The 14,171-nt window shown below is 41.3% G+C and overlaps 1 protein-coding gene across 2 annotated transcripts in view; it reads right to left on the bottom strand.

Moving 5' to 3' along the window:
• mpp7a (membrane protein, palmitoylated 7a (MAGUK p55 subfamily member 7)) overlaps positions 1-14,171 on the bottom strand; it is a 117,631-nt gene that overhangs the window by 5,360 nt on the left and 98,100 nt on the right. For both annotated transcript variants that reach the window (XM_026364451.1, XM_026364452.1), the window contains exons 14-16: positions 4,330-4,423; positions 2,092-2,200; positions 1,010-1,153 (exon numbers count right to left, since the gene is read on the bottom strand). In XM_026364451.1, coding sequence (XP_026220236.1) covers positions 1,010-1,153; positions 2,092-2,200; positions 4,330-4,423 — 347 coding nt within the window. The remainder of the gene's footprint in view (positions 1-1,009; positions 1,154-2,091; positions 2,201-4,329; positions 4,424-14,171) is intronic.

Genomic DNA, 14,171 nt, shown 5'->3' with positions numbered 1-14,171 from the left:
TGTTCTCGTGTAGACAGCTATTCCGATAAAACCACATTTCCTCTCTATTTAAATAACTGCTAAAAAAACCCAGCTGGTTTTTACAAATAAGTTCCTGCCTTTATCATTAAAGCACACATACAGCTACAGTTAAACAGTTACAGAAAAACTGGTTTGATACCGAGCTAAATTATGTCTCCACACATTTTTATAGAGGTGTATTTGTATTTCTTGAATTTAAATAAATTGGAGTTTCAGCGCAGCTCAGCTTTGACCTAGCTCCACTCTGTATTTATGACGTGATGCAACAGAGAGATATATACTTATAATAATAGTTTAAGGGTGACACTGTTACCTGTCTTGTCTTAGGAATCAGAATGCTGTGGCAGGTCAAAACACATAGAGGCAACAAAATATTGTCAGTTGTGCAATGCTGATGAATTTAAAGGGCGAGAGAGTTAGGGAGAGAGTTAGATTAGTAGTAGGATTAAAAATTATGTTAGTTTGGGTTCCTGTATTCACATTTCTGTTTTGTCATATGTGTTTTCTGTTTGTTTATTTCCTGCAATGCCCACCTGGAATAAGTTCACTTTTACTTGTGCCTGTACATGCAAGCTATAATGTAATGTTTCTATCCATGATATATGGGTTAGGGTTAGAATACTGGTTAATTGGTCTGAGCTGTGTCACCACTGGGCTAGGATAAAGATGTGTGTACACAGGGTCCAGACCATGTAGATTCTGAGGTGAAATAGGATTTAATGGTAATATTTAGGGTTGCAGTAAAACCCTATATGCTTAGACATAATTTTAAGACAGGAGATGAGAACATGTTTAACCAGCCGACAGACATTCTGCAAGCTGCTGCAAATACAGCTGGCTGTTAATTCTGCCCGTCTGAAGGCAAACCTGACCTATGTGATACTTCAAGAAGGAAAAATCACTCTTTAAACAGCATACTGTATTATGGTTATCATTGTTTGAGATTCTGTGTTAGAAGTATTGTATTTCTCTCTAGACATCATCTTACCGTGAATGTTTTGGCAGATTCCTTGTCACCCTTGCCTGATATCATTTTGGCATTCTTTCTGGTCTCCCTCAACCTCTCAATTGTCGGAGGCTTCACAAACACTATGAAGGGTTTAAACTCTGGCGTTCGCAGGTGCTTTATTGTCTAAACAGAATAAAGGAGAGCAGATATAAATGTAAAGGAACAAAGCTCCAAGCAAGTAAGATGGTGTTGATGAAGTAGTTTTATCATTGTCATAATAGTTAGGTTGGGACATCTCAATTGCATACTTGATGCTGTGCTTATGTACATGTTTCTTTGATTAACACACTAAAGCCCAAGTTGCCCTGGCACCTTGCAAGGCAGCTACACCACTTGGGTGTCTTGAATTTCCTCATGATTATTAAATTCAATCAAGTGGTTTAAATTCAATATTTAAACTATAATTATTAAATTAAATGAAAATGTGAAAATTACATTAATTTTTAAATTTAAATTAATGTTAATAAACAAAACAAACTAAAAATATAAACATTAGCCATGTATGCAAATACGTGGCTGCTTCAAAACAACGTGTGATCAGTACAATCAGAATCAGATCAGAACAACTGTATTATCCCTGTTACTTGGGGAATATCAGATTGAGCTTATTATGTCTGTGTGTCCCTCTTCGACAACAAGAGGTGACAATGTGCAACGAGGTAGTAGAATTGAGACTGAAACTGAGATTGGAGACTACACCTAAAACCATTGTTCATTTATGTTGAAACTTTGGTTCAGCATCATTAAAGACAAAAAAGGCATTCACCCTGACCTTTGTATTATAGATGTTAAGTCAGGTAAGCTGTTCCTTACTTATAAAGTAGACCACAATTCTTCTAATATCTGGTCATGGTGCACCATGAAGCACACTGCACATAAAGCACAGTGTGCACAAAGCTAAATCTCATGAAGATACACTAATGCTTTTAGCATTTTAAATAGGAAAAGCCAGAAAAGAGAGATCAGCTTCTAAAATAGGTAATGGCAGAAGTGACAAAGGATTAAAATACAGCGAAATTATGTGCTGGGATGATGGAATGCAGAAGAAAGGTATGTCTCACGTGAGGCTGAACATCCAATAGGCAGACTTTGTTCTTGGAGAGAACAGAGTGTATCGAGTCCAGACTTGTCCCATAGTAATTGCCTTTGTACTCGCCATATTCAATGAACCTGTAAGGCGAGAAGGAAAAACAATTTGCCTTGTTCGGGATTGCAACAGTAATTTTTCCTTGGAAAAATAATACTGTATCCTGTCCTAATCTGGTTGGCTGTCAGCACACTCCTCACATTCACTATGAAAAAATATATACAGTATATAACAACCCCACAAATACATAATTACTCATACAAATGCTGGCATATCTGAAGACAGCAGAACCTAAAAAAACAGACAGTCTGTTGTAACGTTTTTATACAGTATTTAATGCTACACTATTCTTAAACTGGTTTATGGTAATTGCCCGTTTAGTAAAACGTTTTACTAAAACTCACATCGTTCAGCATTCTGCACCATTTGCTGTCAGAAGAGAAGGCATAGAGACTACAGTGAAATATGCCAGTGCAGGTTTGCTACATTGAGAATGTGTTGTAGAACTGTTGCCATTTAGACAGAAAACAGGGCTTCCCTTGGGAAAGTAGTTCAAGCTAAACACATGGTACAGTATTTCTGCACAGAGCACAGCTGCATTATTTTTACTGCATGCAATGAGGTATAACACAAACAAGTTCACCTCACTTCTCATCTACTTTGTTACCTTGTAATTTCAGTGTGGAATGTGTCCCACGCAACTACCCCACATCACAGCTCTGTCACTCACCCCACAGAGTCCTTAAAAACATTGCATGCCTCGACCTACACCGCAACATGGTCTAAATATGCAGTCCTCAATTTCCCTTATTTTCTCTGCAAGCTCTGACACCCTTTCTGTTTTCCCTCTCCAGTAGTTGTGCTTTCTTCTCTCTGTCTTCCTTCTCTTTTTCTGCAGGTATCCTAAGCCTTGGAGCAGTATATTTTCATAGTGTACTTACTTGCCCTACCAACCTGTGTATTGTTTTTCCTGCTTGTTGTTGTTGTTTTTTATTGCCTTCTTTTCTTTTCTTTCTCCTCTTTCCACTCACCCCAACAGGTTGAGGCAGATGGCCGCCCACCATGAGCCTGGTTCTGCTGGAGGTTCTGCCAGAGGGTTCTTCTGTAAAAGGGAGTTTTTCCCCTCCACTGTCGCCTAGTATTTGCTCAAGTGGGGTTATTGGCTTTTCTATATAAATCTGTATACAATAATATTTTGCAAGGTCTTAAAATACTGTACAGTGGCTTGAGATGACATTTGTTGCTATATTTTGGCGCTATACAAAGAAAATTGAATTGGATGGAAACTGTGTGTAATCATTGTAATAGGTATCTATGTCATATGTACAGTAGGTTATATGTGTTTTTGTATCCATAAATGTTTTCGTTTATTTTGCATGTGCACTGCACCAGCTTGAGTGAGACGAGGAGAAAGGCATTGATCTTTCATATGACTATTACTAGTCTACAACTTTCACTTCATATTTCTTGGCACAAAGTGTCAAGGCGGGTCATGGAGTGGCTTCATAGAGCATGTCTTGGAAAAGAAGCAAGCAGAGACAGAAGTCCTTGGTGCAACTGTGATATGTTACCAGCTCAGGGTCTGGCCCTGTCAACACCAGCTCACACTCAGTTAGAAAGACACACAGACAACAGCAAGGAGGCTATGTTTTACCAGAATCAGCAACTGGAACTGTCAGACTGCTGGGTTCACTGTTGTTATGCTTTTAGAGGTTTAGAGGACAGATAGAGAGGTATTCTGTTGCTGGAGTTTCAAATCTCACATACTCTAAACACAGTATTTGATAATTTAAAATAATGCTATGTTATGGGACCAAAGTTGTAATTTTACATCTAGAAATTCTAATGAAACTGTAATGAAGTAGCAGAAAAGTAGAAAAAGTACAAATATTTTAAGAATAAAAATACTACATTACAGGTGCTTTGTCTATTGTGGCTGTAAACAGGTGAAAGCAGTCTGTCAGTTAATGCTTTAAAAGAGGGTGAATGTAAGGCTGGTGACCGTATCCAAGTCCATAAACTGGCTTTTTAAGGGGGGCAGCAAGAAACTAACCATATGCAGTAGGGTGTTACAACCTATTTTCACTTTAACCTGTCAAAACTGGAAAAGTTTGTTTGTTCACAAATAACAGTTTACAGGCTTCTAAAGTTTAAACATTGTTTAGTTACTTTTTTCTACTTATATATACATTTTTTTCTTTACTTTGCCTACCTGTTGTTGTGGATATCTGTCTCAAAAAGATGCTTGGAGATAAAGTGATACTCCACACCGTCACTCTCTTGGTTCCTCTTGGTCCGACTGGTGTCTGACAGAGAGAAGAGAAAGAGTGATTACCTCAAACCCAGACTGCCTGACTCACTTTTGGGGCAGAAAAATCGGCACTGAGCTGCTTATTAACATCACTGGAGGTCTGGAACCCATAGTGCTTTACGCCAGGCCTTGTATATATTATTGTGCAATAACACTATAAATTACACAACCTGTACCACTAATCTCACACACTTAACTGCCATCTATCAGAGGTTTACTGTGTCTTATTACATGTTGAAAAAGCAAAACCTGTCTCTGGTGGTCCCTTTCAAGGTGTCCATAGACAACATTATTACACATATTACACGTCCCAGTTTAGTGCACCTAGCCACTTTAAAGTTAGTTTGAAAGCTCATAGACTGCAGTGTTTGAGTCCTTATAAAGTAGTTAAAAAAATAAAGGTATGCACAGATTTAAAAACCTGCAATGCCTACAGTACAGAGCTGTAGAATGGTGTCAGACCAGTGAAATTCACTTCTTAAGTTCATAGGATGAAAAGTTGTCATACCCCAAGCATCCTATTCTCCTCAGCTACAGTGAAGAAGTGTCTAGCCAGTGTAGACCACAGCTATACAGCAGTTTCTGTGCAATGTAAAGCCTGAATGACGCAATCTTGGAATGGATGTCAATCAGGCGTTGGCCCCCCTTCATGATGATTCTTTCAATGTCTTCTATTAGGCTGTTTGGTGGAGTCAGGGCAACAGGAGTAGAAACCATTTCCATTTAGACAACCGAACGCAAACCTTAATCTTAACTCCTGAACACTGAACTGGTCTTAACTAGTCTGAACAATGAATATCCCTGTGATTTGTAACAAAAATATTTAAATCATTTGTATAAGCAAATACAGTAAGAGGGGAACATAAGTTGGAGAGCCCTGGCAATTAGACACCACTTTGCCAGCTCCTTAGCCTGCACAACAAAGTTGTGATAGCAAGACTGTATAACTGTCCTGAAATAGGGCAGCCCTGTCTTAATCTCCATGGTACAGGGAGCAGCCGACTCAGTCCTATCCCCAGCTTCACCATACATCCAACTGTGTAACCAAATGTAACCAAGCAAAAAGTCATCACCCATAGCAAATGCCTGAGGTACAGAAAATAAATGGGAATGATAGACTTTATCAGACCCTGTTTGTCATGCTGCCCTTTCAGCTATTCCCAGAAAGATCAGGCCCAATACACACATCCACCAGGTTTGCGACGCCTAATGACCAACTTTAGGGGGTTAAAGGGGTTGGCAGAGGTGAGACTATTACATCTTTTCACAACCTCCCCTCCATTGCTTTATCTAACAAGCCTATTCAGACCAGGTGTAAAGTGAAACCAACCTGGAGGATAAATTTGTAGCCTCCAACCAATTTTCCTCCGACTGAAGAAGCTACTTGGATAAGTAGTTTAATGTTTTGACCTAAGAAGAAGGTAGTCCAGTTGCCATAACTCAACTTCTAGATAACTTCACCTGAATGACTGAGAATATTTACAGACATCTTAAAAAGACAAAAACACAGACCACTCAATTTCTACTCTAAGAATCAGGAGACTACCTATCACCACCTCTCTAGTAAATAGAACACCTACATTAGCTGTGCAAGTAACTTCAGTTCAGGGGTGGCTGTTCTGTTTAGAAAAAAAGGTAAAGACACATTTAGGATATTAAAGATATTTTCTGTGTGTCTCTCTCTCCATTAATGTTTAAAGAGATTAATTTTGTGTCCTGCATTAGAAAACCAGATAGGGAAGACAGACAGGGCAAGAACGTAAAGGAAGAGAAAAGAAAACACAGCGTGATGCATGACCATATTTGACAGCATCATCTTTTTGACAAGTTTAATCTGTAGTTGCTGCTGAGTTCTTTGACCAGTGCAGTTTGTTGTCCAAGTACACTCCCAGGTATTTGTACTCGGATACAACCTCAATTTCCTCATCCTGTATAGAGAGATGGATGAGAAGACTTGCAGATTTCCTAAAGTCCATCACCAGTTCCTTTGTTTTACTGATGTTGAGTTAAAGATGGTTGAGTCCACATCAGTCCAGAAAACTGTCGACCCTGGTGACACCTCCACCCTGAATACATCCTACAACTGCAGAGTCATTAGAGAACTTCTGAAAATGGCAGGACTCTGAGTTGTACCTGACGTCTGAAGTAAACAGGGTGAAGAGGAATGGAGACAGAACTGTCCCCTGTGGAGCACCTGTACTACAGACCACAGTGTCAGACACACAGTTCTACAGGCAAAACGTACTGGGGGCAGTTGGTGAGGTAGTCCACAATCTACAAAATCAGTGACAACCTGTGTGTTTTTTAATTTCTTTCCCAGCAGTGCAGGCTGGATGCTGTTGTATGCACTGGAGAATTAAAAAAACATAATCCTCACTAAGGCCCCAGACCTGTCCAGGTGGGTGTAGGTGTAATGGAGCAGATGGATGTGTCAAGCATGCTTTAAAGACATAAAGGCCTGGATGTCCTCCAATTTCCTTCTCCTAAATTCAGACAAGACAGAGATTATTTTGTTTGGTCCCAAAAATCTCAGAGACACTATGTCTAAACACATTCTTACCATAGATGACTTAGTTCTGGCCTCAAGTAACACTGTAAGAAATCTTGGAGTTATCTTTGATCAGAATTTCTCCTTCACTTCATACGTCAAAGAAATCTCCACCTAAGAAACATTGTTAATATTAGGAGCATCCTGTCCCAAAGTGATGCTGAAAAACTAGTCCATGCATTTGTTACTTCCAGACTGGACTATTGTAATTCATTATTAATAGTTTGTCCCAATAACTCATTAAAAAGCCTCCAGTTAATCCAAATGCTGCAGACAGAGTTCTGACTGGAATTAACAAGAGAGATTATATTTGTCCTACGTTAGCTTCTCTCCATTGGCTCCCTGTTAAATACAGAATTGAATTTAAAATTATTCTCCTCACATATGAAGCACTTAGGCTCCATCTTTACAGGGTGGCTGTGGCTCAATAAGTAGAGCAGTTGTCTGCTAATCATAGTTTTCCAGTTATCAATTCCTGGCTGCCATGTCACATGCCAAAGTGTCCTTGGGAAAGACACTGAACCCCAAGTTGCCCCGGTGAGTCAGATCAGCTGCAAGGCAGCTCTGCCATCAGTGTGTGAGTGTGAGTGCTTGTGTGTGTGAATGGGTGAATGAGATGCAGTGTAAAGCGCTTTAAGTACCAGTTAGGTAGAAAAGCACTATACAAGTGCAGACCACTGACCATCTTATCTTAAAGACCTCATAGTTCCATATTTTCCAAGCAGAACTCTATGTTCTCAGACTGCAGGTTTACCTCTGGCCCCTAGAGTTTCCAAATGTAGAATGGGAGGCAGAGCCTTTAGCTATCAAGCTCCTCTCCTGTGGAACCAGCTCCCAGTTCAGGTTCAGGAGGCAGACCCCCTCTCTACATTTAAGACTAGACTTAAAACTTTCCTTTTTTATAAAGCTTATAGTTTGAGATGGATCAGGTGACTCTGAACCATCTCTTAGTTATGCTGCTATAAGCTGCTATAAGCTCCTCTCCTCTCTCCTTTTTCCTATATCAATGAAAATGCCACCATTGCTTTTCATTAACTTTGTGTCTTCTCTCTCCTGTAGTTCTGCTTCCTCCTCTCTGTCTCCCTCTCTCTGTACTTTTCTGCAGGTATCCTCGGCCTGGAGCTGTACATCTCCAGAATCCAGTTGACCTGTCCAATGTTCTTGCTGCTTGTTGTTGCCTTTATTGCCTGCTGTTCTTTTCTCTCTTCTCTTTCCACTCACCCCAACCGGTCAAGGCAGATGGCCGCCCACCATGAGCCTGGTTCTGCTGGAGGTTTCTTCTTCTGAACGTAAATGGTAAATGGTCTGCACTTATATAGCACTTTTCTACCTAGCTGTTACTCAAAGCGCTTTACACTACGTCTCTTTCACCCATTCACACACACACTCACACACCGATGGCAGAGATGCTATGCAGCTGACCTGACTTACCGGGGGAAACTTGGGGTTCAGTATCTTGCCCAAGGACACTTTGGCATGTGACATGGCAGCCAGGAACCTAACCACCAATCCTATGATTGGGAAACAACTGCTCTACCTATTGAGCCACAGCCACCTGCAAAAGGGAGTTTTTTCTCTCCACTGTTGCCTAAAGCTTGCTCAAATGGGATTGTTGGGTTTTCTATACCATTTTTATATAATTATACTCTGTAAGGTCTTAAACCTTACACTGTAAAGTGCCTTGAGATGACTGTTGTGAATTGGCGCTATACAAATAAAACTGAATTGAATTGAATGTATGATGGCATCATCCACCTAAAGTTGGGGGTGATAGGCAAACAGGAGGGAATCAAGTGATGGTTTTACCAGAGGTGAGAGGGACTCAAGGATCAGCCTCTCAAAAGACTTCATAATATGGGAGGTCACAGCCACTGGTCTGTAGTCATTTGAGGACACTGGGACGTGGCATCTTATTCATGGGAACTAGGCACCACTTTTTCCACCCAAGAGAAACTTTCTTCAGATGCAGGCTGAGGTTGAAGATGAGTTGGAGAACACCACACAGCTGAGGAGCACAGGCTTTCAGCCCTTTTGGGCCAATTCCATCTGGCCCTGCAGCCTTTGTGGAGTGAAGCCTGTTCAGCTCTCTTCTCACCTGATCTGCTGAAATAGACATCATGTGGGTGGTGGGTGAGTCATATGGAGGAGGCACTGAGGAGCCTGTAGAGAAGTGCCGGGGGTTTCTGAGGCTCAGCCTGGGATTCTATATTTTAAATTCTTTTCCAAATTTTACAGTGAGCCAGTGGAGAGCGGCTAATGATGGAGAAATATGATCTCTCTTGCTAAATTCAGTCATAACTCTGGCTGCAACATTTTGGATTGATTGGAGGCTTTTAAGGGAGTTATTACAACATCCTATTGATAATGAATTACAGTAACCCACTATAGAAGTAACAAATGGACTAGTTTTTCAGCATTACTTTGAGACAGGATGCTCCTAATTTTAGCAATATTCCTCAGGTGGAAGAAGGCAGTTCCAGAGATTTCTTTTATGTAAGATGTAAAGGAGATAGCCTGGTGAAAGATAACTCAGCGATTTCTTATAGTATTGTGGTTTGATGTTATGTTACCTAGGGTAACAATATGATCAGATAACATGTCTGAGGACCAAACAGAAGAAACACTCTTGTTTGAATTGAGGAGTACAAAATTAGAGGATATCCATGCCTGGATGTGTATGTCTTTAAAGCATGCTTGAACTTTGAAGATGACTTCGCTTGATTTGTTTAATCTGGTTTCATAGGTAAATATAGCTGGGTGTCATCTGCATAACAATATAAATGTATGTGTGACTTGAATGAATAAAATTGCCTAAGGGGGACATATTAACACATGGATAAAACTGTTGTTATGTATGTATGCTCATTGTCAAAGAAAGAAAAAATCCACAAAGGTCACTAAAAAACCTTAAAACCGACAAAAGTAATATTGAATAGAAATGTACAAATACATATTGGAAATCAGACATTGCCTTTCAGTTGTGGTTCAACAGAAGTCTTTTAAAACTTCTGACTCATTTGAGACCTCAGGTTGAGACATCACTAGACCCACTGCAGTTTGCCTATCAAGAACAGAAGTTCTCAGATGACTCTGCAGTGGTTGGGTGTATCAGCGGTGGGGAGGAGACCGAGTACAGAGGTCTGGTGGACAGCTTTGTGAAGTGGTGTGGGAACAATCATCTCACCTTGAATGTAAGCAAGACCAAGGAGATGGTTCTGGACTTCAGGAGGAAGAAAACTGGCTTTGACTCCGTGTCCATTCTGGGTGAGAAGGTGGAGGTGGTGGAGAGGTACAAATACCTGAGAGTTCACCTGGACAACAGACTGGACTGGAAGTTCAACACAGAGGCTGTATACAGGAAGGGCCAGAGTAGACTCTACTTCCTGAGGAAGCTCAGGTCCTTTAATGTGTGCAACAAGATGCTGCAGATCTTCTACCAGTCTGTTGTAGCCAGTGCAATATTCTTTGCTGTCATCTGCTGGGGCAGCAGCATCAGAGCCAGTGACACTAAGAAACTGAATAAGCTGATCAGGAAAGCTGGCTCTGTGCTGGGGGCTTCTCTGGAACCTTTAGAGCAGGTGGTGGAGAAGAGGATGCTGCACAAACTGCTGAGCATCATGGAGAACAGCTCACATCCTCTCCACAGCACACTTGTCAAACAGTGGAGCAGTTTTAGCCAGAGACTTCTCCAGCTCCGCTGTGACAAGGAACGGTTCAGGAAGTCATTTGTGCCAACAGCCATCAGCCTATACAATGATTCCCTGACAGAGAGTCAGTGTCCATGCTGATGGTTTAACAATGTGTAACTAAGTCACTTTACATTCAAGTCCTACTGTGTGTTTAGTTGGTATTACTGTCTATTCTGTGTGTTATTCTTGTACTGTGTCTCGTGTATTGTTGTGTAGATCATGTTACTCAATGTTCAAATGTTTTTGTGTGTAATGCTGCTGCAACACCAAAATTTCCCCTTGGGGATCAATAAAGTATCTATCTATCTATCTAAAAAACAAATCAATAAAACTGGCTTGGACAAAAATTATACCTCAACTTAATATTTTATTGCACAACTGCAATCAAGCAATTCCTGTAGCTCTCAATAAAACCTCTGCATAACAGATATTTTGGTCCTGCTTAGGTTTGAAGGGTGATTTCTCCAGACTGGCATTTCAGGGCCTTCCTCCTTCCACAGATGTTCAATATAGATTAGGACATATAAAAGCCCAATTAACATAGTCCTGCGAATTGTTCTTAGCTATTCTTCTGTTTTTTTAGCTCTTTGTTTTGGGTTATTTTACTGTTGGAACCATGACCTGTGACTGACACCCATCTTTCTGAAACTGGGTAGCACATTTTGCTCCAGAATGCTTTGATAGTCTTGAGAGTTCATTGTACCCTTCACAGAATCAAGACACTCTGTGCTAAATGCAGTAAAGCAGCCCCAGAACATAAGCAAGCATCCTCCATGTTTCACATTAGGTATCAAGTTCCAGTTTGGTCTCATCTGTCCAAAGGACATTCTTCTAAAAGCCTTGTGGCCTGACGTTTTTTTATGATTTGCAGGTTCGGGAGGCAGACACCCTCTCCACATTTAAGACTAGACTAAAAACTTTCCTTTTTTATAAAGCTTATAGTTAGAGATGGATCAGGTGACTCTGAACCATCTCTTAGTTATGCTGATATAGGTTAGTCTGCTGGGGGATCTCCACTGATAAACTGAGCTCCTCTGCTCTCTCCTCTCTCCTTTCTCCTGTATCAATGCAAATGCCACCATTCTATGTCATTAACTTTGTGTCTTCTCTCTCCTGTAGTTGTGTTTCCTCCTCTCTGTCTCCCTCTCTCTGTACTTTTCTGCAGGTATCCTCGGCCTGGAGCTGTACATCTTCAGAATCCAGTTCACCTGCCCAATGTTCTTGCTGCTTGTTGTTGTCTTATTGCCTGATGTTCTTTTCTCTCTTCTCTTTCCACTCACCCCAACCGGTCGAGGCAGATGGCCGCCCACTATGAGCCTGGTTCTGCTGGAGGTTTCTTCCTCTAAAGGGAATTTTTCCTCTCCACTGTTGCCTAAAGCTTGCTCAAATGGGATTGTTGGGTTTTCTCTATAATTTTTTGTATAATTATACTCTGTAAGGTCTTAAACCTTACACTGTAAAGTGCCTTGAGATAACTTGTTGTAAATTGGCGCTATACAAATAAAACTGAATTGAATTGAATTGAATTGAATTGAATAGCTGTATAATTACTGTCATTGCCTTGCTTAAATGCATACACTATACATGCAGTTAGGTTAATAAAAAATAAAATTAAGGTAGGTTTTTGTAGCACTTGGCCTATGTAAACCACAAAGTTCTGTTCACAATGAAGAAGAACCATTTGACAACTAACCAAGTTAAGAACACTCTTGAGGAGGTAGGCGTGTCATTGTCAAAACAGTGTTCACAACAAGGTGCAAACCACTGGTTAGGTTCAAGAACATAATTAGACTTTACCAGAAAACACAAAGATCATTCCCAGTTTTGGAATCACATTCGTTTGACTGACAACATTAACTCGTACCAGAAAGATGGAAAGAGAAAAGTATGGAGAAGGAAAGGAACAGCTTATGATGCAAAGCATGATCTTACATTGAATTGAAATGAAGTAAACAACATTTCACCAACACATGATCCTGACAAAGCTTTATTTAATCAATTTACCTTGTGCTTATTTCATCTTTCTGAGCAATTTTATGTTCTCAGCAGGAAGTGCTGTTACATTATAGATCAGGGGTCACTAACAGGCGGACCGCGTTCCGGATCCGGACCCAGAAGCTGTCCCATACGGACCCGGAGCTACAGACCAAACCGAACGTTTTGTTTCAAAATCTAGTGGGACACCTTAATTTTAAACGGCGCAGCTATTTACTTAGTGGATGCGAGAACGCATTGGCCAATTGAATGCGAGTTAAGCCATCCCACGTGACTTCACTTAGCCAATCGACAGAGAGGAGAGATACAGACGACAGAGAGGAGAGAGACAGACGACAGAGAGGAGAGAGATACAGACGACAGAGAGGAGAGAGACAGACGACAGAGGAGAGAGATACAGACGACAGAGAGGAGAGAGACAGACGACAGAGAGGAGAGATACAGACGACAGAGAGGAGAGATACAGACGACAGAAAGGAGAGAGATACAGACGACAGAGAGGAGAGATACAGACGACAGAGAGGAGAGAGACAGACGACAAAGAGGAGAGAGGGAGAGATACAGACGAGAGAGAGGAGAGATACAGACGACAGAAAGGAGAGATACAGACAAGAGAGAGGAGAGAGGGAGAGATACAGACGAGAGAGAGGAGAGATACAGACGACAGAGAGGAGAGAGACAGACGACAAAGAGGAGAGAGGGAGAGATACAGACGACAGAGAGGAGAGAGATACAGACGACAGAGGAGAGAGACAGAGAGGAGAGAGATACAGACGACAGAGAGGAGAGATACAGACGACAGAGAGGAGAGATACAGACAACAGAGAGGAGAGAGATACAGACGACAGAGAGGAGAGATACAGACGACAGAGGAGAGAGATACAGACGACAGAGGAGAGAGACAGACGACAGAAAGGAGAGATACAGACGACAGAAAGGAGAGAGAGACAGACGACAGAGAGGAGAGAGATACAGACGACAGAGAGGAGAGAGATACAGACGACAGAGAGGAGAGATACAGACGACAGAGAGGAGAGATACAGACGACAGAGAGGAGAGAGATACAGACGACAGAGAGGAGAGATACAGACGACAGAGAGGAGAGATACAGACGGCAGAGAGGAGAGAGATACAGACGACAGAGAGGAGAGATACAGACGACAGAGGAGAGAGATACAGACGACAGAGGAGAGAGACAGACGACAGAAAGGAGAGATACAGACGACAGAAAGGAGAGAGAGACAGACGACAGAGAGGAGAGAGATACAGACGACAGAGAGGAGAGAGATACAGACGACAGAGAGGATAGATACAGACGAGAGAGAGGAGAGATACAGACGAGAGAGAGGAGAGAGAGGAGAGATACAGACGACACAGAGGAGAGAGATACAGACGACAGAGAGGAGAGAGATACAGACGACAGAGCCCAGTATGACCAGTCCACCGGGATCTTGATCCACATGCTCAGTTCGATGTTACATAACAATAAATTTGTCAAAAGGTTTTTAAAT

The sequence above is a fragment of the Anabas testudineus genome, chromosome 2 (genome assembly GCF_900324465.2).
Source record: "Anabas testudineus chromosome 2, fAnaTes1.2, whole genome shotgun sequence".
Classification (NCBI taxonomy): Eukaryota; Metazoa; Chordata; class Actinopteri; order Anabantiformes; family Anabantidae; genus Anabas; species Anabas testudineus.
This window is presented reverse-complemented; position numbering and strand designations above follow the sequence as displayed.